Source organism: Chrysoperla carnea, chromosome 1, assembly GCF_905475395.1.
Source record: "Chrysoperla carnea chromosome 1, inChrCarn1.1, whole genome shotgun sequence".
Taxonomy (NCBI): Eukaryota; Metazoa; Arthropoda; class Insecta; order Neuroptera; family Chrysopidae; genus Chrysoperla; species Chrysoperla carnea.
Window position 1 is genome coordinate 118,120,870 of NC_058337.1, and position 24,768 is coordinate 118,145,637.

The 24,768-nt window shown below is 30.3% G+C and overlaps 3 protein-coding genes across 3 annotated transcripts; all 3 read left to right on the plus strand.

The window, feature by feature from the left end:
* The first annotated feature begins 350 nt into the window (after positions 1–350).
* LOC123298771 lies at positions 351–6,985 on the plus strand. Its single transcript, XM_044880871.1, has 9 exons — positions 351–605; positions 709–824; positions 2,410–2,667; positions 3,286–3,389; positions 3,453–4,817; positions 5,502–5,737; positions 5,984–6,275; positions 6,341–6,403; positions 6,811–6,985. The coding sequence occupies exons 1-9, from the start codon at positions 474–476 to the stop codon at positions 6,834–6,836; spliced, it is 2,592 nt and encodes an 863-aa protein (XP_044736806.1). The 5' UTR covers positions 351–473; the 3' UTR covers positions 6,837–6,985.
* Positions 6,986–17,986: 11,001 nt separating this feature from the next.
* Positions 17,987–21,637, plus strand: LOC123301852 (vacuolar protein sorting-associated protein 52 homolog). The gene is made up of 4 exons (XM_044884784.1): positions 17,987–19,012; positions 20,024–20,179; positions 20,268–20,507; positions 21,008–21,637. The coding sequence occupies exons 1-4, from the start codon at positions 18,047–18,049 to the stop codon at positions 21,635–21,637; spliced, it is 1,992 nt and encodes a 663-aa protein (XP_044740719.1). The 5' UTR covers positions 17,987–18,046.
* Positions 21,638–23,339: 1,702 nt separating this feature from the next.
* LOC123293861 (zinc finger protein 675-like) lies at positions 23,340–24,545 on the plus strand. The gene is made up of 3 exons (XM_044874820.1): positions 23,340–23,505; positions 23,548–23,929; positions 24,212–24,545. Exons 1-3 carry the CDS (start codon positions 23,340–23,342, stop codon positions 24,543–24,545), a joined length of 882 nt encoding a protein of 293 aa, XP_044730755.1.
* Positions 24,546–24,768: the final 223 nt, after the last annotated feature.

Here is a 24,768-nt window from a genome sequence, read left to right on the forward strand (position 1 = left end):
CGATTACATCCGACATTAAGTAAATAAAAGGATTACTACGTTTTTTTCGGCTTGTTTTTCAAGAATATTTAAGGAAAAATCATCATGACATTAGACATTAGTGGTGCGTTTTTAAGCTACAGCTTAAATTCTTACTATGAATACAGCATCTCAAATATCTTATTTAAATGAAATCAAAGGAGTTAAAAAATTATTAAAAGTATTCCTTCATAAATATTTACATAATAATATAATTATATAAAATAAAATTAAGCACTGATTAAAAATAATTATACTAAAAAAAAATAATTAATAAATTGATTTTCTTCTATAATAAAATAAAAAATAAATAAATATCGTGAGATGCACTTGATCAATTAACCATAAATGCGTTCAAAGATAATCGTCGGGGTTCGTTGTTCGTCCTTCGAATCAAATATACTGACTCTTGAATAGAACATCAACAAATCAAAGAATTTAATGAAAACATCAACATGGACACTGATAGTAATTCAGAAATAGATAATTCTGAAAAAAGTGATTCTTCAGACTGTGATGAAAGTGATGTTATTGAAATAAAACCCCCAAAAGATTACAATGTTGTACATAAAATATTTAATAGACAGGTAAATATTAGAAAAAATATAGATAAAACTAAGGTTATTTTAAAAAACCATTACATGATGATGAAAAATATAAATTTTTTTTTTGGTATTTTTCATTTTACAGTTGTATGGACGATTTTCACGTAATCCAAAAGCAAAAACTGATAAAGTATTTAATTCATTACCTGATCGATTATGTTTTAATTTTTCTGAAGTAGTACCATTTACGGATGAAACAATGTAAGTATTCCTCGTTTACCATTTTTGCATGTTTATGCTTATATTTTTAAATTTTTTACTCAAATAAGAAATTTGTTTAAATATTATATTTTCATTGATCATAAAATATTCGAATTGAAGGCTTTGGTGTAGGTATTATGTAGAAATTTTCTTTAAAGTGATTTATTAATAGTTTGATGGAAGACTATACTTTTACATGTTAAGGGATGCAATAGGATATTTTTTCCAAAAAATTGGAAGCTTTTTGGTTATTCATTAGGTCCAATCTAGAGTAAAGTAAACAATAAGGGATTTATTGGAAAATCATGTATAAAAAAAAAAGAAAGGACTTAAAATTAACTTCATCCAAATCACTGTTGACTACACATTTAAGTTTTAATACAGCTCCAAAAATTTTATCGGAAACTTTTGTACAGTAATTGGAATCGTTCTGAGTGTCTAGAGAGGGTAGGCTTGGATTAATAATAAAATAAAGCTAGCAACCTGTTAAGATATCGCGTCTTTAAGGTTTATTAAGCTCAAGTTTCACCAATTGTTACTGATGAAAAAAAACCAACCGATCGAAATGAATGCAAAAATTTGTATGGATTTAAATTAAAATAATACATTTAATTACGAATTACTTTTGATGGTTTAATTTTTCGAAAACAGACTAAGCTGATTACTAGTATTTTATTAAAATTTCCTCATCCAAAATTCAATGTTCAAATTGATCAAATTACATTTTCTATAAAAACGGCTGTACAGTTCTCGGCTCTTTTGATTCTCAGCCGCAAGTCTGTCTATAATTACTAGATATACTGTCACTCTGAATGTTTCTCGACAGATAATGAAGAAGTAATATCTTCGGCAAATTCATCTGCTGTGAGCTTTCTTTTTCGTACCCTCTTTGTGTCCTTTTCATATTCTTCGAGTATTGATAGTTCCAAGGCTTGCTGTTAATTCTTATTAAAATTTCCCCTTTCTGCAGAAACTATATGCATCATACTGCCATACATTTGAATAACTGTACAAATTTCAATATCAACAGAGTCTTATTTTTTCAGAGTCATACTTATACAATTTTATGTTTGTTTAAAAACTTCCACGCGCGCCCCTTGTATCTATAGGCACGTACCTACTTTGCCTTATGGATAATCCTCCCCTAAAAGTACTTGAACTGCTAGGTGGAGCATCAAAAAAAATTTGCCATCGAACTTGGTTCTTGGTTAGAGCCATATTTCTATCCTAATCTTTCCACCTTTATCCAGCGTTTCTCGACACTTCGCCTCCAAACCTGTCCCCATTTTCTATTGAAAATTTGTCTTTTAATGGGTATTTCATCTGTTTACACTTTATTTCAAGACTGCTTCTTGACCTCCTGTCGAAAATCGCTATAAAATCAACTTACTACACGTGCGGTAAACTTAATACACGTCTAGAGGATATAAGTTTTGGCAAGTGCTCGATAAATCAATTTTTGTTGATTTTGTAGCTTCTGAGAATTCTTGATACAGAATACGCAGAGTTTAGCTTATTTATGAAATTAAAACATAGAATGCCTTACCAGCAAACTAATTCATAATTCTGTTTTTTCCTTTAATAGCCATCAAGTATTTATGGGTTTCTCTCAATGTGGACGCTTTTTACTTAGTTATAGTGTAAAACACACATTAAACATTGATGGTTTTTTCCTATCACATCAATATGTCCTCCACGTGTGGAGTTTTGTACCAGGAAGGCAAGCAAAACTTGTAGCAGAACATCGTATATTTCGTCATTTTAAACACCATGAGGATGATTTGGAAGTCACAATGTGTCAATGGCCCACCGACTTAGAAAAATTAGTTATTTATGGAACTTGGTAAGTTGAATATTTGTTTTGAATTTTTCTTTTATCCTTTTTCTGGCGTTGTTTTATGTTTTTGTGTTTTATAAGCTGAAATGGAATTTCTTCACACAAATGAAAGCGTTTTCTCTTTAAAAAATGTTTAATAATTTCTAAAATTAATATAATTGTAGAATAAAGGATTATCATAGAAAAATGATCAAGATAAAAGTTGTTTGGATCGAAAGGCGGAAAATAATTCTAGCCTTGAGTTTGACCCAGACCTTGAAGAGAGAAAGTTTGGTAGACTAGCCAAAAGAAAGCCACTCAAGAAGTTACAAATATGTATTAATCCATTAACAAAAAGAGTGCTTTTCTGTGTACTAAAATTGATCCTCATTAAAAGTCGATATTTTTTGGCAATCCAAACTTTTATTTGAAACATTTTTTTTGATAAAACTTAATTTTTGAGTCGAGAAAAACATCTTCTATACTCAATATTAAAAATCCTTAATGGCATGAACTTTAATCGAACATCTCTTTTGATACAATTTTTCCATAAGAAAATTAATAAAATATGTTGTAAATTCTCGATAGATATTTAAAAGAATTAGTAAAAGATCATCATTAGTTTCAATTTGTTGTATTTTTTAGCCAAGACCAGTGTCACCAGTCTGAAGCCTATTTAACTATAGTTACACTGCCTTCAATGCAGAGATGCAAAGACTGTACCACAGAATCCTCAAATAAAAATGAAGGTACACCAATTCACTTTTCAAAGTCCCTTCACAAATTTAAATTTTTCTGCATTGTTTTTACAGATACAACATTCATGCCACTATCTACCTCACAGTGCCTAAAGCACGGTGTTACTGTCGATGCAATGTTAAGTATAATGCCACCATATCCAAAATTTCGACCCAACATCAGTCTAGCCTACCCCGATCATATAATACTAAACACAGGCCATTATTTATACGCTTTAAATATTAGCTTAGATAATAATAACTTAAATAAAAGTGATGAAAACGGTGCTCCAAGTGGTCTCGTTGGTGTTTCAAAGACTGCCTCCATAACATCTTTGGTCCAATCAGAATTTACAAATTATCCCGATAACATGAGTGATATTTCGGAAAGTGTTAGCATTAAACATGAATATGATGTCCAGACCCAACACAGTGCGTGCGACTTTGTATCGGATGTTAGTGATTGTGAAACCGACTTAAGTGAATATTCCAAACCGTTTCACGAATTAAATATAAGTTGTGAACCGTTAAATGTTACCGGCCGTAGTTATTGGACATCATCGTCAATCGTACCCGAATCTTCATCTACAACGAAACCCACTTCAACAGCAGGTCAACCTCCTCGAGGTGTTAAAATGAGCTTGCATAAAAAGGAACCAACTACTTCGCAAGAAAAAAAGAAAATTGATATAGAAAGTGCAGAAAAAGCTTACGAATTTACTGAAGAGACAGAGAAATGTGAAAAATTAAGTTTATTCCGAAAAAAACGTTTAGCTGATAAAAAATATGAATTTTCGGAAGATAATTGCGAAAATATTGTACCATTTAATTTGTTGCGATTTGAAAGACGATTTTGTGGTGGTGTTAAAGGGCAAACGACATCGAAAAGTTTGATACGATCACCGGATAATCAATTTTTGAGTCCTCGAAATAATTCCTCGCCACGATCGCCGATTTTATCTCCAAATTCTCGTGGAGGTCCTTTTTCACCAAGTGGAAGTGGTGGATCTTCGCGGACTTGTGTATATAATCGTTTAGTTTCGCCATCTCCAACAAATCGAAAATCGCCATTAAGTCCTCGAGGAGAAAAATATAATATTTATAGTCCCAGCCATATTGATGATTACTCCGATATTGATTCGAAGTTCGTATTGCGACAAATAAATAATATATCCAGTCCAAAAGTTACGGAATTATCTTCTTCAGATAATTTTCATAGGCGTGATTCTTCATTAGAGCGATTTATGAGTTGTAGTACAAGTTCGAATACAAACACAGCTGGTGCAAGTAGTTTAAGTGATAATGGACTTTTGATTGTCGATGATAAAGCGAAAGTATATAGTTCCAAAGATTCATTTCAATGGATCAAAGAAATTGTTCGACGTTATAGTGCAATCGATTTTGAAAGTGCATCGTCATTAGTTTCAGATGGTTTGAGAGGTAAGTTTTGTATGCCGTGTCCCAGATAAATTATTCCTAATTTTTACAACTCACATATTTTATTAAAGTAAACAATTTCTACCGAAGTAAATGTACCGTTCGAAATATGTCGAGATAAAAATATTGTTGATACTGAAAATTGAATTAGGTTAAGTTAGGTTAGAGTGACTGTCCTGGGATGGGACACACTTAGACCATAGGGTCCGTTGTGATACCGTTAATGGGTAGGCCCATCCCCGTCCACTACTCCATGAACCATTTGGAGCTGTTTAAGAACAGCAGGAGGGCTTTGACGTCGACTGACCTTAGGTCGGAGGGGTCGTCAAAGAGAGGCTGGTTCAAGTAAGTCCATCTCCTCATGAAAAGAGCTGGGCAGTGACAGAGAAGATGAGACATCTTCTCTCTTGCTGTGAAACTCATCGTTTTGCTGAAAAACGCGAAAAGCCTAGTTTTTCAAACTTCCTCCCTCAATAAAATTTTTTCCACAAGGGGGATTGATGGGGATTTTTTACAAGTCATTTATAATAGTATTCTGAACATTCATACCAATTTTTAGCTCTATGGGAATTTTTGTAACCTTACTTATATTTTATGGACTAATTTGACTGGATAATGAATTAAAAATGTAAATTTCCGAAGAATAATTTTTTTAAATTATTTACACTTGACAAATTTTTTTTGTAGATGATTATGTGTCCGTCGAATTGCCAGTATTAGTGCATACAAAGAGTTCAGGGGAAGAACATCATTTGGATGCGGTACCAAGTCATGTGTCCGACGACGCTATTGGACCTGGTATCACCTTGGTTCATAAAACATTTGATGCTGAACAATTTTGCCATCGTACAGCAAAACGTATATGCACAGAACATGATTTAAAATTCACATTTTGTGCTGACTATGATATTAATATTATTGATGTAAGTTAAATTTCAGCTTACCTTTTAAAAGTACTCTAATACAGGAGTGAAACCTTTATGTGTCAACATGCCATTTTTCTAAAGAAATTTTTAATGAAACCATTTGACATGCCGTTAAATAATTACTCTTTCTTTTGACAAAGTTTATTATGCCGAGCAATGACATTTGTAGCAGAGTAACTTTCCGCGCTCGTATGATAATATACGCTTAAAAGAATGATTAATTTAAATTTCGTTTAATTTCAGATTTGTCCATTAAGTGGTGATGTAATATGCTCAGCGTATATTGAAGTTGGTGCAACAAAAGGACGTTTAGTGGGTGCAGCACGAGTGTACTGTATACGATTTATATTTGTATGGGGTGCTGGACGACCTGGTGGCAGTCATTGTATAATATTAAATTCAGATACAGCACCTGAATTACGGCCATTATATAAGAAACGACCTGAAAATCCGGCAATATCCTTGCGATCACTAATACCACGTACACATTTTCGTAAGACCCGTGTTATGGTACATTATTCTGGCATTTATTCCGGTAAGTTTAACATTTCATGAAAATTATAATAAAATTTCTAATTTTGATTTTTTATTTTGTTTTAGAACGATCCCTTACGAAATTAAGGGATGAAGATAATTTAATAAGTATTGTTTACGATGCTGGAGGTAAGTTTTTTGTTTTTAATTATTTTTTTTTATGTTTGAATCGTTAAGTCTACTGGATTTTGCTAGTTTTATAATTTAATTCTTTTGAATTCATAAACTAATAAATCCATTGTACTATCTGATGACTCCCAAAAAATTTACGGTAAACATTTTATACGAAATCCTGGGTCTCGAATGTATAGATCCTTTTTCTATGGTTCTTCTTAGCTAAACCTTGGATAGACGTAGGTTAGGTTAGAGTGGCTGTTCTGGGGTAGGACACACTTAGAACATAAAGTCCGTTGTGATGAAGTTGATTCGTTATTAAGAGTAATTTTCTGTATGTTATATTTCAAGTAGACTTAACGATCCCAGCCAAAACGTACTGCTTAAAGAACTAAATTTTGAAGCAAATTATTTCTTTTTAGATTTCGATGACTTTTATTTCATTTAATGACTGTGGATGAGCATTAAAAAAATGTGGATAATTCTACGTCTTCAAACACTCAAGTATTTCCCCTTTAGATATTTATTTAGTTAAACAATAATCATTATTTTTCATTTTTTGTTCATTAATTTATATAGTTTCCCCACATACCACCTTTTACCCTCTCTTTTTTTTAAGTAAGAATTATTTGTTCATATTATTTTTTTATGAATATTTGATGAAATCTCAGTGCGTAATTTAAAATTTTTAAGATTCAAACATGGGATAATCAGTGAGATTTTTTCCAATGTTGGAAAAATAAGGGATAATTTTTATAAGCTTTTGTTGCAATACAAAAATAGTTGACTGTCACTAAATTTTATTCGAAAGTAATTTAAATTGGTCCATAAATAATAAAGAGATTATTTCTATAAATATATCTTATTTTGAGTTTTAAGTCTTAATTTGATTTATATTTAAAAATTGTATATTTGAATTTTAAAAATTAGTCAACTACCATTTAACGTCGTAACGCCATATTGGTTGAGACTTAATAGTCCTAAAAACTCACAATTCTTATCCTATGTTTCAGAGTTTAGTGTACTTAAAAAAAAAATTTAATCTCATAAAACTGAATAAAATTAAACAATTAATGACGCACATAAAACACAGATGTTTATTCCAAATCTAGATGTATCACTAATCTATATAAAACACTGGATAAAGTATGACGTCACGTAAAGAGTCGGGAATAGAAGTCATATCAAGTTAAGGATGCGTGCAAATGTATATAAATAATTAATTTGACTGGTTTCTCAGGCCGACATATCGGCTAATAATACTAAAGAATACTTTAAGCATTTACTCGACCTATATTTCCATAAAAAGTTATCAAAAAGCATTTCTGTTTTTCATGAAAAAGGTTTATTGTCTATTTGTCGCTTGGAGTTTGTCTTACAGTTGAAACAGATTCGAATTATTTTAGTTGTAAACAATTTAGGTTTAGTATAAATGTCTGTGTATTAAATTTTAATAATTGCAGCTTTGTATTTTTCTTGAACGAATCTTCAAGAAAATTTTACAAAAAAAGACACAAAAATCGAATATTATTTAATTAGTTTACAAATTAATTAGTTTTTTTGTTTTATGTATCGCGTGAATTTCAAAATAAAAAAATCTAAAAGATACATAAAATTTATTCAAAAAAACAAAACAACGGTGATACTCATAGACTTACAAATTATAAAATAGATATATTATAATACATTATTTTCAATGTCGTTTATAATTTTTTTTTTTCTATTTTTTGAAAAAAAAAAAAAAATTATTCCTCATTTTTACTTCGCTATCAAATGTACATACGTGAGTTCGTTGATGGAGTATCTGTGACGTTCAGTGTTCAATCTTTTTTTTGGCCTTGAAGACACATAATTTCAATGTTTGTATCCTCGAAAATTATACGTCCGAGAGCTGTGACAAAATAAAATATCGTAAATATGATTTTTTTTTCATTTTAAGTCGGTGGCATTAGTGTGATCAAACAGACTTGCCATTGTGATTGCCGGATTGGCAATCGTTAACGCATCTAAATTGGTTATTACAAATCTAATGTCACAACATGATGTCCCCCCTCAAACTCAGCAACTTTTGCATGAGATATTTTTTGATTGGTTAATTGCAAAACAAGCTATTAGCCATTACAGATTAAAGTGATCCACCCTTTATTCGTCTGATAAACAAAAAAACGAATTTTCGCGAATTTAATATCCTAATTATTTTAGAAAATACTATCATTTGTCCATTTAATGTTTAGTTTTCAAGATATTGCCTAAAATTATCTCTGTATGAATTTCTAAATCTTCAGGGAAAAATATGATAAATTATGTTGCAAAATCGGGAATCATCGGGGAATTTTTAAAGTTGATAGTTGATATTTGTGGTGATCGTAAAGTTTTGAAAATTATATTATGGTCCGTAATGACATAAACAGCACGGTAACTTTAAAATCGAAGCTTCTACTGCTTAAATTAATTGAAAATACATATTTGCGATTTCGCTTTTCTCGCGCAGCACTCAAACGTATTACAAAGCTTCGTCAAGGCCAAACAAACAGATTGAGACCAGCAGTACTGCATTTGTCACCAATGAACTTCCGGAGACTGTTTTTGTACATCTGATTAGAGACTAATTTTTTGCATAATAATATGATAAACTTTTTTTTTACATAATTATTAGTAATTTAGGAAAATACAATTAAATTTTTAGATCGAAAACATAAAAAAAAAATCATTTAAAAAAATAAATCCTCAAATTATTATTAATAACTTATGCTAAGAATGATTATAAATACGTGTTACAACGAGTTTTCCTTCTTTTTTCTAATTCTTCCTGTAATATATTTGTGTCCCGACAATGGTAAGATAAATGTCGTGGAATAAATGTTTATTACAATTCTTGTATTACAAAATTTTTGTTTCCATAGTTTATGTTTTATGATGGCAATTTAAAAAACAAAAGTAGATTAAATAATTTAAAAAAATTGTAAATTTTACCGTGTTTAGAAAAGTATGAAAAAAAGGATTTAAATCAGGATGGGAAAAAAGTTAATAAGGAATTTATTGTAAACACATTTTACAATGGAAGGGTGTCACTCCCGTAGTGTACTCTTTGCTTACACTTTGACTTCATCGGTGACGTACACTGTATTTCCTCCGCCGCCGAAGTAAGTAGACTTAATGCACCCCATCTCCCCAGTGTCTATCCACTCTGAATACTTCATTTCGCTCGCACCATCAATGATAAAGGGAGTTAGTTAAAATAATACGGATATAGTTTTGAACTTTCGTGACTTATTAAGAAGTTCATAGATGGGTTGAAGGCTCGTTGAAAAACTTCTTCACGAAAAAGGAATTATTTTTGTTCAAGATAATCATCAATAAAAATTATCTTCAGTGATGGGTAGAAAAAAGATGTACCGTAAAAATAAGCTTTTGTTTTGAAATAGTTTGTGGAAACCTAAAAATCATTTTGATCACTTTAATTGAAATAATCGGATTAAAACTTTCTCATTCTTTTATAGTAAACTTTAGGTTAACTCAATATATTTACTTACATTTTCCAGGACAAAGAATTTAGTTTGCTTGCTACATTTTAGTATCGTAAAACTTTCTTTTCATCTTTAATTGAATCCACCCTTCTTTATTAAATCTTGCTTAGCGTAAAAGTGAGAAGAAATAGTGCGAGTATAGATATAAAGTAGCAATTTTCCCCAATATTTAAGAATGTAAAATCTCATGAGTCATCAAAGATCACAAAAGTAATTGAAGGCATATATTGCAAATTGATTTAATTTCTTTCTTTATCAAACTCTGTAAAAAATAATCGATGTTTTTACCTGCATGTAAAACGCTCCTGAAAATTTTAATTCCAGTGATGAGAAATGAAGATTGATAAATTCCTGTTATTAACGAACCATCCTGATTAATTAGTATTAAGAAAAATAAATATTATTTAATATAGAAATATATAAATGAGAATTTTTAAGACATAATAGTGTGAAACATGATAATTTACTAATGAACGCCATTCATATATTAATTAGATCTCTAGGATATCTTAAGCTAAAAAAGGGTTGCGATCGAAAAGAATAAATATCAAGAAATTATTGTTCTCAATCAATTAAAATTATGAAAAGAAAATTTGAGCAAATTTAGTATTATAACTTGGTAGTGTCAATTGTCGAACAAAACTGAAAACAAAAATTTTTAATTGACCAATCATGAACAATCGATTGTATTTTTACAAAGGTTCCCGTAGTCAAGAGATATTAACATCGTTTTGATCGCAATCCTCTAAAAATTCGCGCAACCAATTAAATCATGCGCAATTATGACTTTTTTATACGCTTATTATAAAGTGACAGCAATACTAAATTTTGGGGTATAGTTGTAACTCCTATATTATTCGAATTATTTTCAAAAGAAATTGAATATTTTCGAATATGATTAAAGAGAAAAGAGAAAATTAGACAATGGAATTAAATACGCTTTTTGGGAAAATATTTTCCACAAAATTTTACTAGCTTCTTACTATAAAAATGAAAAGTGAATGTGCGCGCAAATTAAAATGATATGTTTCTCTGACATAAAGAATTGGACTGTACGTACTTTTCTGAAAAAGCAAAGTGTATGACTGTTTGTTTAAAATTTTAAACAAAGTGTTTAAAATTTTTACTACATATTTTGCTTTCAGAGGGAGCATTTTGAAAATCAGAACATTAATCATGAAGTTGAATCAATTTTTTTTGTATTATTAGCTTCAAATTTACCATGAAGGATCTGTTGGGTTGTGAACCTCTTGCGTTAGTTTATATCGATAAAGCAAGTGATTTATCTTGGTTGCCTTATGAATTACACCATATTCCCGTTTCAAGAGTTTTTTGTGTTTTCAAACTGTCATTGATTACATTATTTATAACAGATAGTCACAGGCACAAAAAATTATTGAAACAATCAGAACTCACTGAGCGAAAAGATGGTTTAATTCACAAAGCCTTCGTTTATAGACGATGTAGAAATCCGGTCTAGCTTATCGGTATGTATATATGTCGCAACCAACTAGCTTAATTAGCCGTTCAGTTAACAGCCTAACTTTTTACAAAACGGCATCGTTAAGTTAATTGAATGATGCGGTTTAGTAAAAAGGCTAGGCTGTTAATTGAACGGCTAATTAAGCTAGTTGGCTTCAACATATATACTATTGCAAAAAGTTCAAGACACGGTGAAAATTTGTCAGATCATTGGTATAAATCAATAGAACTGTTCAATCTGATGATCTTGCTTTCATAAAATGTGATCACGTTGGCTGCGTTTTGGAAAATAGTGATCAGCGAGAATTCACTAAACACGTGTGTAGTGAGTGTTGGATCATTTTTCATTTGTAGGGGGAAGTGATCGAAACAAAAAGTGTTTTTCGAGATTTTCCGATGTTTAAATTGAAATAGATTCAGTTTTCGTTTACCCACCATTTTTAATAGGCCTTATCATCAATTTGTTTTTGTTTCAGGTAGTTTTCAAAAAATTATTCAAGAAAATTTAATATATTTTACCTTCATCAAACAGCGATTTTTGACAAAGATAGAAGATATGTGATATGTCTTTACTTGATTGACATCTGAACAAAAATAATCATTTTTAAATGAAAAGTCCTGTTAAAAGTGAAATAAATAAGCGATGCTAAGTCAACATTTTGAATGATCGCTCCTCATCATATTTTCCCAAAACGCATCCATTAATTTTATACTAACAGTGATCTCTCACCGTAAGAAGTGTGTATTACACGCAATATCACGGTTGTTTTTCGATGTAACAGCAGTCTAGTTCTATTTGTCTATGATATGTTTCCTAGAAAAGTAATATTGCATAGCTAATAAATATGTCTGTATTAAATGATAAAAAAAAACTTATTTGTAAAATTCTGTGATTTCTTTTTTTTTTATATAAACATCACAAATAAAATTAAAAATAAAATACAATACTTTTATTCATATATTACGTACTTCAAACAATATTGAATAAAGTGAAATAAATAAATAAAATATATAACAATTTTTTTATTATTTTTAAATAATTTCAGAAAACCATTATCTTCGAATTTAACTTAAATTCAGAAATAATGCAGCTTAATTATTCTACTTTGTGTGAAGTCAGAATGAGCTTTGATGTGTGTAAGAGAAATTAAAAAGTGTGGAAGAGAAATGAACCCCCAGATCTTGGGGAGGGGCGGAGCATTTTAAAACGCCCAGTTAGTTTTTCAACCCATCCCAGCATGATTTACAATGTATCCCATGTTTAAAAAACGTAGATCAGGGGCTGATGAGATGTAGCACAGCTGACGGATATCTTTCAATCCAATCTTACCAACTTTTTCGCAAATAAGTTCTTGAATTTTAACCGAGCGTCCATACTGGAGAAAAATTTAAACAACAAAAAATTCCAAAAATAATTTTTATTGTTAAAATTAGTAAGTACAAAAATATGATTAATCATTAAATTTAATTCAAAAATATATTTAATTTAACATAAATACAATTATTTGATAAAAAATGTGTTGAATTGAATAAAATTTGTGGTGAGAATTTAAAACCATTACATTCAGTTAATAACGTTGCTATTTTACGACAATATGATCGCATCAATTTTGAATTGAAATGTAAATTATTGTCATATTGATTTAAAATTGTTAATTTATATTTTATATAAATTTCGTTTGTTGTTATTATATAAATATTTACAAAATTATTATCCATTTGAAATTTTAATTTCATTACTTGACCTACAAATATTAAATCATATTAGTCAATCATTTTATATTGTTACCTCTTATACCGGGTATAACAAAAATTTGAAACATGTAAATATCTTTTTGAGATCGTATTTTGTTCAGTTGGAAAGGATTGGATTGGATTACCTTATAGATATTTTTAATTTTTTTTTTTTTTTATAAGATCATTCGAAAATGAACACCGATTTTTAACTGAGAAGAGATAATAGAATACTTAGACAGTTGTTCCTTACAGAAAGCCAACATTATTTGAATGCCAAAATTGAAATTCAATTGGATCCCCCTCAAAAGACCTCCAATAATAGCGATTGCTACAAAGCACTGAATAGGAGACAACGTTGCAGAGTGTCTGAGCCTAACAGTGCACCACGATCAGGCTCGGATTTAAAATTTTGACGCCCCACCCACCCCCTTCAAAACTTTTTAATGGTGGAAATGGTAAAAAACTTATCGAATATTCGATATTATGCTAATATCGAAATTTGTATAAATAAGTAGATTCTTTACTATATTCAAGAATTTTCGACATAGAATGTTGGTACGCATGCCAACGAAATAGTCCAGAAATTCAATTCTTACGAATAAAATAAATTTTCCAAGTTTCCGCCCAAAATTTGCCGCCCTAGACACGTACCTACCCTGCCTTGTAAATCCGAACCTGACTACAATCACTGCAGTGGTATTCACACCACGATATGGTTGAAGGAGTAATGATTTTTTTATGAGCCAACCCCTTCCTGCAATACAATGGGTCTTATGGTCTAAGTTTATTCCTTCCAAACTTCGCTCAAATCTAACTACAATTTTCATTACTATTAACCCCCCACTTCCTTAAAATCTTTAGGTAAGCCCATGGGCGTAGCCAATTTTTGTCCCATGGGGAGGCGAAACAGGAATTTTTGGTTTAGAGCAGAAGAAATTAGATATTTTTGGCCTAAAAAAATTTTTGAGCATAAACCCGTACTAATGGCAAATTCTGAAATGATTTGTTGGGTTATGAATTTTTGTTTGTTTTACCCCAATTTCTATGTCTCTCGGTATATAAATTATGGTCCATTGAACAAAGTTACATCAGAGTTAAATAAACTTATGTTAACTTACCTAGTGCAATAAAATATGTACTTTCTTGAACTGTGCTTTGTTGTATATCACAAATTTTCCAATAATATGTAAAAATTTGTTTTCCATTATCAATAATTGTATTATTTAACAATAATATTTCATTTTCAATATAATTGCATAACTTTTTATTATTATATTTGTCATAGTTAAATCGTAATTTTATTAAATTTTTGAGACCTTCAATTTCAGTATATAATATATTTTTTATTTCTTCAAATTTGTAATTTAAATCATCTAAAACAAAATGACAAGAAATTAGATCGTAGACAGAATTTGTGTCCTCGATCTATCAATATTGATTACTTATATTTCGTATTTCCGATAAAGCGTGGTGGTTATGATTCTATAGGGGTCAGATAAATATTTTCCTGCTAAAATAAATTTTGATATTTATAAATTCCATTACCTGTCAATTTTCGGGCCAAAAATAAAAAATCATAGCAAGAAGTAAAAAAATTCGAAAAAAAAATTTGTATTTTTGTTTATTCGATTTTTTATTGATTAATTGAAGCGCTTCCAATCGAATAAAAAATATCCTTGGCGTGTAGAATTGGTAAAATTTTTGTAATGATTTACATTTGTATACTTGTAAGGCTTATAAATATTGATGATACGAACAAAATTTTGGTATAGGTGTTCATAAAATCACCTAACTAGATCATTTCTGTCGTCCCTCTGTACGTCTGTAAAAACGGAAGAACAGATATCGAACTGAAATTTTTATAGGGCGTAAAATGGGGCTTTGATCTCGTATTTCGTAAATATTAGCAGCATAGCAATTTTGTAAACCATAAGAGATAGAGCAAAAGTTCAAATATCAAAGTTATTCTCTATAAAAAAATGAACAACTTTTATTTGAAACATTTCTCTAAAACTAGATAGAGAGTTGAAATTTGGTAAGTTGCTTCAACTACTAAGTCTTTTGATAGATTTTTGAAAAACAAAATAATAAATTTTCTAGAAAATAATACGAAAAATTTTCGAAATTCTAGTAAACTAGAATAATACAGGGTATTCCAACAATTAACTCAGCCCATTCTTTATTTTTCCTAGTTTTTTTGGTTAATTTCTGGTCTTCTGTAGTCTGAACAAATATTTGTGTATATGGTACTCATGCTTTAATGAAAAGCAGAAATTTTTATGAATTAAAATTCATTTTTGCTCTGCAAATACGACTCTTAACTTACCTTTACTACAAACCCCCTCTAAATGTTTCGTAACGGTTGCATTAGCTGAAGCTTTCAAATCTCCAACACTAATTCTACAAGCAGCAAAATTAATTTCAGCTGGTAATAATGTATACGTTTGATTCTTCCATTGTTGAATTGAATCTGAAAAAAATAAACAATTGAACAACAAAATTTAATATTAAAAAAATTTGTCTTTCTGCAATCCCTTACTTTGTTTCGAGCTACCAAAAATTAATACCAGAATCCAAAATTTTCTTAAATGTGTAAACATTTCGAATAACTTTTAAGAAAAATAATTCCAATTTAACCACATACTATGTACTTCCGATATACTCTATTGTTAAGTTAATTCTGTGACCGAGTGCGTAAGAGATTGATTACAAAATAAACTTGAAAAAATTTTTTTTTGTAATTTAAGAACTAACGAAATTGGCAAAATAGCAGCGATAAATCATTGCAGTCAACCGTTTAGATATTTAGTTCATGTTCATTGCAAATACAATAGGAATGCATATACTCATAAATTTAATGAACCGTGGCTTTACTTTATAAAATAATTTATCGCAAAAAAAGGATAGAGATGTTTAAAATTTCATTGATAGTGATCATTGAAAATAGTTTTGTTATTTGAGAAGAGTTATGCTTCCTCTATTAATTTTGACCTAAATGATCTAATTGTTAAGCCAGTTGGAGGACAACAATCAATTTTAATTTGGCACTCAATAAATCTATAATATTTATTTTAACGTTTTAATGTGTCTATAAGGTCCGAATATTGTCTAGGGTCAAAGCAATAATTGACATAAGCTGAAAAAAAAAATCGTACCTTGAAACCTTGTTTTTAATTTTACTAAAAATCAAACAATTACTTAAAAAGCCACAATTTAGCATAGGAGATAAAATATATCAGTCTTTTTTTTCATATTCCATCAGTGAGCTACTGTGTCTGCCATTCCTACGTGAACTACTTGACTCTAAATTGAAAAATTTCTATTTTTAATTTGACTCAAAAGATTAGCTTTTATTTTGAAAAATAATCCTTCCCTGCGATGCGAAGTTGTAACAATAATCGTTATATACAATAACTTACAAAATTTGAATGTTTTTTTACAATTTGGTTAATGACTGATATCGAATTTGCCACATTATAGCCATAAAAATGTAAAAGTAGACTTAATACCACAAAATTTGAAATTTAAATTAAAATTGATTAAAAAACGAAGAAGTTATAAGCATTCAAAGATTGTTGCTCGTCACTTTCTTGCAAAACAGAGTATCTATCTCTACGACGACACTCAACAATGGTGTCACTTTTTAATTATCTTGCTTCTTTGTTTAATTAGAAGTTTTAAACGTTCATACTTTGCGTATGTCTAAAGATTTTCAAAAACCTGCAATTGATAATCCCAATTGATTTTAATTGGAAGTAATACAAAATCTTAATTTGAAGTTGCGCAGCGCCGATTTTAATTGTTAATATCTTAACACATTTTAATTTTTTATTTCATAATGCCTTAATTAATAGATTAGTTAATTAATTAATCCACAAGTCAACAATTAATATAAAAAAAGGCATATAACGTTTGCACAATATTTAATTGGGTTACTATTACTATTATGTCTATGGCTGCTATTTTTAATTTTTTTGTAAATTAACGTCTATCCACTCATTGTTAGTAAATAGGTCCTACAAGGCTATATCTTTAGCAATGGAGGTGACTAGCGTTTACTTTAATATGACATTAAATAATGTCCATAAACTTTAGCAAAGCAATTTTTGAAAATTTTTAGTTGTGGAAAAATTAATTTTGTTGCTCATACCATTTAGAAGGTAGAAGATTATCTGCTTACTTCATAGGAAGTTGGCAAAGCAAATATTTAAAAATCGCGCAAAATGTAAAGTCCGCTAATTAGGTGTGACATGTTTGGGGAAAATAAATATTGTCGTTCATGCCGTTTAGAAGATAAATCATTTTTTGCCAACTTAATATGTAAATTTAAATCTAGAATTAAGTCACTTTCCATTTTGATCGATTTTTAAACAATTGCTTAGGGCGTCAAAATTCATTTTAAAACAACTAATTATAGCGACAAATTCAGGTATTTTCAAAAATCTTAATTTCCAAAATTACTTTGCTAATAACATACATCATTTAATATAAATCAAAAATTTTAACATTTTTGATATCAATTTCAGATATTATGTAAAGTGTATTCGAGCTATAGGATCGAACTCACAAACTCTGACTTGTCGGGCCCGCGGTTTAAAAACTGCCGTTGCTCATGAGTTACTTTCGAAATATGACGTGAATTTTTTCGTTTTTATGCTTAGTTTTCGAGATAAAAATTACGAAATATAGTCCAATACGGGCTTTTAGAAAAAAGTCCACTAAATTTATATTTTCCGCGGAAAATGTTTTATCTTTAAATTTGAACAGCATCTGTCAGACAATCAACGAACTATGCATCTAAATTACCTTTAGTTACTATTTAGAAATACAGAGTGTCCATAAACTAATGACGTAAAACGTCATCAAACTGTCAGTGTCAAAAATTTTGTGTGTATCTTAAAATTTGTAAAAAATGTCTCGAAAAACAGATGTTGAAATTCAATTACAAAAGAATTTAGAAGATGATGTGGTTCAGGAAATTTTAAAAACAGGCACCGATCTTCGACAGTATTCGAAACAAGTTGAAAAAGAATTACGAGATGTTGAAAATAAATCAATTCAAGATTATATTAAAGAATGTCAGAATATTGCAAATTTACACAACCAAATTAGTGCGTGCGATAATATTTTGGAACGAATGGAATTTATGCTACAAGATTTTCAAACTGATTTAGGGAGTATCAGTAGTGAAATATTATATTTACAACGAAAGTCAGTTGCAATGAGCCAACAATTAACAAATCGGCAAGCAGTTCGGGGGCATTTAAGTGAATTTATCGAGGATATGGCAGTGTCAGATACATTAATCAATAATATCCTAGAATGTCCTGTCACAGAAAAAGATTTCTTGTCAAGTTTACAGGAGTTAAATCATAAAATTAATTTTGTTAAAGAACAAAGTTTCCAAGACACAAAATCATGCCAAGACGTACGAGATATTTTAGAGAAATTAAAAATTAAATCCATGTCGAAAATTCGCGCATACTTATTGGAACAAGTATACAAATTTCGTAAACCAATGACCAATTATCAAGTACCACAAAATGCCATGTTAAAATATAAATTTTTTTTCGAATTTATACTAGCCAATGAACGAAATGTGGCTCAAGAAATTTGTGCCGAGTATGTGGATACAATGAGTAAAATATACTACTCGTACTTTAAATCATATTCAGGGCGATTGTTAAAATTACAATTTGAGGAAACTGCGACCAAAGAAGATTTAATGGGACGTGAAGATACCGAATCAAGAGGTTTGTTTCATAAAACATCGTTAAAGCATAAAGGAACTGTTTTTACAATTGGCAATCGTGGAGATGTTCTTGCGCAACAGTTAGAAGCACCGATTATTGTTCCGCATGCACAGCAAAAAAATCGAGTAAATATTTGAACTTTTTTAAATTTTTTTTACTTTATTATATATAAATATAATAAAGTCTTGTGATCGAAAAAAAAAATCGATATCGGGATTTCAACGGAAATACACGTTTTGAGGGTCCCTGATTCCAAAAAAAGTGGTTTTTAAAAAATGTTGCGTCCTTCGGTATGTCGGTATGGCTGTTGCCAAGCTGGAGCCTTCAATTTCCAACCGATTTTTCTCAAACTCGGTACATAGGTTCAATTTGGTCATAATTCCAGACAATTTTTTCATTTTTTCTCTAAGCCTTTTTAAGGGTACTTCCCTTTAGGCAAAAACAGAATTTTTGGGGTTTTCTCAAAAACGGTCTTAACGATTTCGATTAAACTGGGCACAAAGCTAGACCTTTAGGTGTTCCTAGGATTGGTATAAGCAACATATCCGGGAAAATTCAAGAAGGCCCACACCCTAGGGAAAACCTTTTTTTTGAGGTTTTCTCAAAAATGGCTCTAACGATTTCGATTGAACTTGACACAAGGCTAGACCTTAAGGTGTTCCTAGGATCGGTATAGGTTACATATCCAGGAAAATTCGAGAAGGCCACACCCTAGGGAAAACATTTCAAAATACAGGAAAATGGGATTTTCTAGGGAGAGGGTGAGGGGACAGCAGCGAAACTTCGTATCAGGGTTTATATCAACAAGGTCCTAGGTTTGATATAACTACCCTCTGGGACCCCACCTCCTGGAGCCAAAATGAAAGAATAGAATAGGCTGCTTTCAATCAAAATATTACAAGAATAATTTATCAATTTTATAATATAATAGAGTCTTGTCCGATGTTTCGGACCGTTTATTTAAGTTGTTTTTAAATACGAAAATAATAATGCATCCAACAATATAAGTAGAAAGTAACCAATCAAATTAAGTAATCTTAAATAGTGCCTTTTTTCATCTAGACGAATCACCGCCATTTCTGTTATTGTTATGGAAAATTTCGGAATATTTTTTAATAAGTTTTATTTGATTTTAGTATGCGTATGAAGCTCTGTTTCGAAGTGAACAATATGCTTTGGTTGATAATGCATGTCGAGAATATTTATTCTTATGCGAATTTTTCATTGTGCGTGGATCACAAGCTCTCGAATTGTTTAATCAAATCATGGGAAAAACCTTAACACTTCTTACGGTAAGTCATCGCCTTGTTTCGCCACGGCTTTCTTTTAGTAAATTTAAATTTTTATGGAGTAATTATTGTTTTTGTTTGTTTTTTTCAGAAAAATTTAGAAACTTTCGTAATGGAATGTTATGATGCGATTGCATTATTTCTATGTGTTCATTTAATTTTACGCTATCAATTAATGTGCCATAAACGTGCTGTACCAGCTTTGGATAAATATTGGGATGGCTTACAAGCAATTATATGGCCACGTTTCGAATATATTTTTCGTTTGAATATACAAAGTATACGAGATTGTGATCCAACTAAATTTAATAAAGAAATGGGACCTCATTATGTAAGTTTACATAATTTATAATTAATAAATCTATAGTACAGTCCAACAACTTAGTTGATTAGAATTCTGATCTGGAAATCCATAGGCCGAAAGGTCGATTCTCACTCCAGTGTGTTTTTTCCTTTAAATCTAGAATTGATATAAAAAAATAAAAGGGTGGGGAAGGTTAGGTTAGGTTAGAGTGGCTGTCCTGGGGTGGGACACACTTAGACCATAAAGGAAAAAGGCCAAAAACTATTTTAAGGTTTTTTTTTTCATAAATTCAATTACGAACAAAATGAGCCGTGTCAGATCAAAATCGGTTCATTACCAAAAAAATTAGAAAGTCGACCCTGATTTTACATTCATTCACTGCACTTTTTTTGGCAAATTAAATACACCTAAAATTTTTAGGAAAAGTGGCTTTATATGCAACTTACCTTAGCTAAAAAATATTCACTTGAAGACTTTTTCTATTAAGCTTATGCAATAAAATTACATTATTTTGCTTTTTTTTTAAGATAACAAGACGTTATGCTGAATTTAGTGCTGCAATCGTGGGTATCAGCGAACATTTTCCAAATGAATTAGTCAATCGTTTATTAGCCGAACTTCAAGAAGAAGTTGAATGCTTTATCCTACGTATGGCCGCAATATTTCCACAACGTAAAGAACAATTAATTTATCTAATCAATAATTACGACATGGTCTTAAGTATATTAATGGAACGTACGCGCGACAATTCCAAAGAAGCTGAAGGATTCCGGGAACAGTTAACAGCACGGAGCACCGAATATGTGGAAGAAATATTAAGTCCACATTTTGGTGGTATTATGCAATACGTTAAAGAAGTTGAACCCATTGTTGAAAAAGGACAAACAGATGAAATTAAACGACGAGAGAAAAAAGCTTTAGAATTAGTGCAAGGTTTTTCGACGAATTGGAAAAAATCTTTAGAGGAATTAAATCGTGAAGTTTTATTATCGTTTCCAAGTTTAGTTACCGGTTCAACATTGTTACAATTAGCGTTAACACAATTAGTGCAATATTATCATCGATTTCATAAGTTATTAACACCGAATTCGAGGACGCAATTAACGAATATACATCACATTATGGTGGAATTAAAGAAATATAAAACTAATTATTAATTTTTGTTGTTTATTTAATATTTTTATTATAAATTATTTACTAAATTTAAGAGATGTGTTTTTTATTATTATCCATATCTACAAGCAAGCCTGGCGACAGTAGTGTATTAATTTATGCCCTACAGTAAGCGATGGCGTAGGAGCCACATTCAGTCTATATACCGGATGTCTACGAGATCATTGTTTTTTTTTAAGTAAACCAAAAGTTTTTTTAAAATGGTTTTTCTTAAACTTAATAAAATTGTATATCCACTAAATAATAATAATAATATATAAGAGAAGTACCGCAAATGGGACCCCACACCTAGACCAAAGGGTCTCTTGTGCTCTTCTTGAGAATAACCTTTCATCTGAAGGCGGGATCGAGGTTCTCTGCCGGGATTTCTCCCAGCATTAATGAATTCAAGATTTCGGATTCAAACATTGTAAACCTGATGCAAATTTCTGCAGGAGCAAATAACATGTATGGAAATTTTATCGTCCTCCATACAGGCCCTACGAATGGGTTTATCAGAGATCCACTTGTTATAAACGTGGTAGTTCAATCGATAGTGTCCTGTCAAGAGTTTCACCACCCTTCTCAATTGTGCTTTAGTATGTTTCAAGCGAGCACAGTTGAATGGCTTAGCTGTGGTTATACACAAAGTCCCAGTAATCAAGATGGGCTTGTCGTATCCATTCCTTGATTCGGCACATTACAGAACATCTTGCTATAGGAATAACAGGTCCAGATAAAAAGGTTGTTTGATATGACCTCCGCCGCTTCATTCCCTTTAACGGTAGAGTGAGTCGGGTACCCAGATCAGTCTGATTGTGTTATTCAGAGCCAGGTGTTTTAGTTCTTGGAAGCATTCATAGACTATCCTCGCTTGAAATATTGACGCCTCGCCTGATTATCTGAGAAGATGCTGATATGTGTTACAGATTTTGGCAAGCCCCAGCGAAGGGAAGTTTTCTGATTGAAAAACCGTCGTATTTTGACCAAGAGGAATTCCTTTATTCTAGGCCCATAAACTCCACCCCTGACCCATCCGTATAAAGATATGACCCGGAAGGGGATGAAAAATCAGGTACATTTCGTTAGCAATTCTCGTGGAAAGAAACGATTTTCCTAAATTTGCAATCATGAAACCTCACTTACGCGGCACTCTATTCGTTGTGTGCGTAGTCATGGTAGGGACAATAAAATCGATGCCAGCGCTTTAAGTGAAAAATTTTGGAGTTAAAGGGGGCTGTTATGACTAATTTGCAATTCTTTACATGTTAATGTAATAGAAATGTCAAATTAAAATTATTGAAAAACACGAATTAATTAAACTTAATGCATTAAAAATTGTGAAAATAAGAAATCAAATTGAACAAATATTATTTTTCAAATGTAAATTATCATAATTATTTATTTAAATTTGTGAGACAAGAATATTAAATTTTAAATGTAAGTCTTAAATGCAATCCATACAATTATATATGCATCCATACAATTCTATAATTAAAGTAGTGTATCGTCACCATGGAAACGAAACTCACGCACGGAGCGAATATTAAAATTCATTTTGTATCGAACATGGATGTACTAATTTTAATATTCCTATATCCATGGTATCGAAGCAACAATAAACTTTTGTTTTATTTGACAGTGGTCCCTACAAACTGTAAATGGGTAAAATAAAACTGTAAATGAAAATTAAATTTATTAATTAAAATGTCTTATAATTCATTAAATAGCAAAAGCTTACCGTACATTAGCAAGGAACAGATTAAGCTTCAACAAGAATTACAAACAGAATTATTGATTAAAGAAGAAACAATAGAAATATCGGATGAAAGTGATTTGGAGGAAATTCAACCAGTTCAAATTTGGTTTTCTTGTGATTTTTGTTATGAAATATTTAGAAGTGAAAAACTTTTAGTTGAACATAAACGAATTCATTCAAAAGGAAAACCTTACATACGAGTTCATTATGGTAAACCTTACGCATGTGATGTTTGTGATCAAAAATTTAATAGAAAAATGCAATTAATTGAACATAAACTAATTCATGTGAGAGAAAAACCTTTCGAATCTGATAGTTGTGATAAAACATTTACCATGATTGGAAACTTCATTGAACAAAAATTGCATTCAAGAGAAAAACCTTTCACATGCGATGTTTGTGATCAAAAATTTAATAGAAAAATGCAATTAATTGAACATAAACTAATTCATGTGAGAGAAAAACCTTTTACATCTGATAGTTGTGATGAAAGATTTACTACAGCTACTCTGGCTAGAAATTTAATTAATCCAAAATTGCATTCAAGAGAAAAACAATTCACATGTGATGTTTGTGATCAAAAATTTGTTGAGAAATATAGTTTAGTTCGCCATAAGAAAAGATATTCAGAAAAAAATCATTTTTCATATAATGTTTATGATAAAACTAGTTTAGTTGAAGATAAACGAATTCATACAGATGAAAAACCATTTTCATGTATTTTTTGTGAAAAAAAATTTACCTCGAGAATTAATTTACTTGACCATAAACAACGAATTCATTCTGGAGAAAAACCTTTTTTATGTGATTATTGCGGAAGATGTTATAAACATAAATTCAATTTAATTCGACATAAAAGAATTCATTCGGAAGAAAAATCCGTAAAAGAACAAAATACCAACAGTGCGACTAGATTAGAATTTCAACTAACTCAATCTTTGTCTAGTCAAGTAAGCGCAGATAAAAATAATGCCAATGCAAATACACTTGGTGTTTGTGATAAATCATATAATGAGCAAATTTGTTCAATTAATAATAAAAATCTACATTATGTTCACGGAGAACATGTTAAACTTCAACAGGAATTAGAAACAGAATTAATTATTAAAGATGAAATCATAGAAATATTAGATGAAAGTGAAGGAAGAACTTAATTTAATTAATTAAGAAATTAAGAAATCGTTTCACCGTTATAACATAGTAAAAAATATAAATACTGTTTAATGTAAATGCTGTAATTAAGTGTAAAAAAAATATTTAAAATATAGAATAATTTTGAGATGTTTAAACGCAGTCCTTTTGGCGCTCTATGTTGATGACGTAGTATGTAATATGTGATCTGTGAGTTAGTGACAGTTCAATGTACTGTTCAATATA

What these genes read in the sequence shown, in the direction of transcription:
- LOC123298771 (XM_044880871.1), top strand. Translation starts at nt 474, where the DNA reads ATGGACACTGATAGTAATTCAGAAATAGATAATTCTGAAAAAAGTGAT. An exon ending in TTAGTTATTTATGGAACTTG is followed by an intron (nt 2,668 to 3,285) that starts GTAAGTTGAATA and finishes TGTATTTTTTAG; the next exon opens with CCAAGACCAGTGTCACCAGT. An exon ending in TATTGTTTACGATGCTGGAG is followed by an intron (nt 6,404 to 6,810) that starts GTAAGTTTTTTG and finishes ATTTCTTTTTAG; the next exon opens with ATTTCGATGACTTTTATTTC.
- LOC123301852 (XM_044884784.1), top strand. Translation starts at nt 18,047, where the DNA reads ATGTCTCGAAAAACAGATGTTGAAATTCAATTACAAAAGAATTTAGAA. An exon ending in AAACCTTAACACTTCTTACG is followed by an intron (nt 20,180 to 20,267) that starts GTAAGTCATCGC and finishes TGTTTTTTTCAG; the next exon opens with AAAAATTTAGAAACTTTCGT. An exon ending in AAGAAATGGGACCTCATTAT is followed by an intron (nt 20,508 to 21,007) that starts GTAAGTTTACAT and finishes TTTTTTTTTAAG; the next exon opens with ATAACAAGACGTTATGCTGA.
- LOC123293861 (XM_044874820.1), top strand. Translation starts at nt 23,340, where the DNA reads ATGTCTTATAATTCATTAAATAGCAAAAGCTTACCGTACATTAGCAAG. An exon ending in AGTTCAAATTTGGTTTTCTT is followed by an intron (nt 23,506 to 23,547) that starts GTGATTTTTGTT and finishes AAAAACTTTTAG; the next exon opens with TTGAACATAAACGAATTCAT. An exon ending in AATTTAATTAATCCAAAATT is followed by an intron (nt 23,930 to 24,211) that starts GCATTCAAGAGA and finishes TTATTGCGGAAG; the next exon opens with ATGTTATAAACATAAATTCA.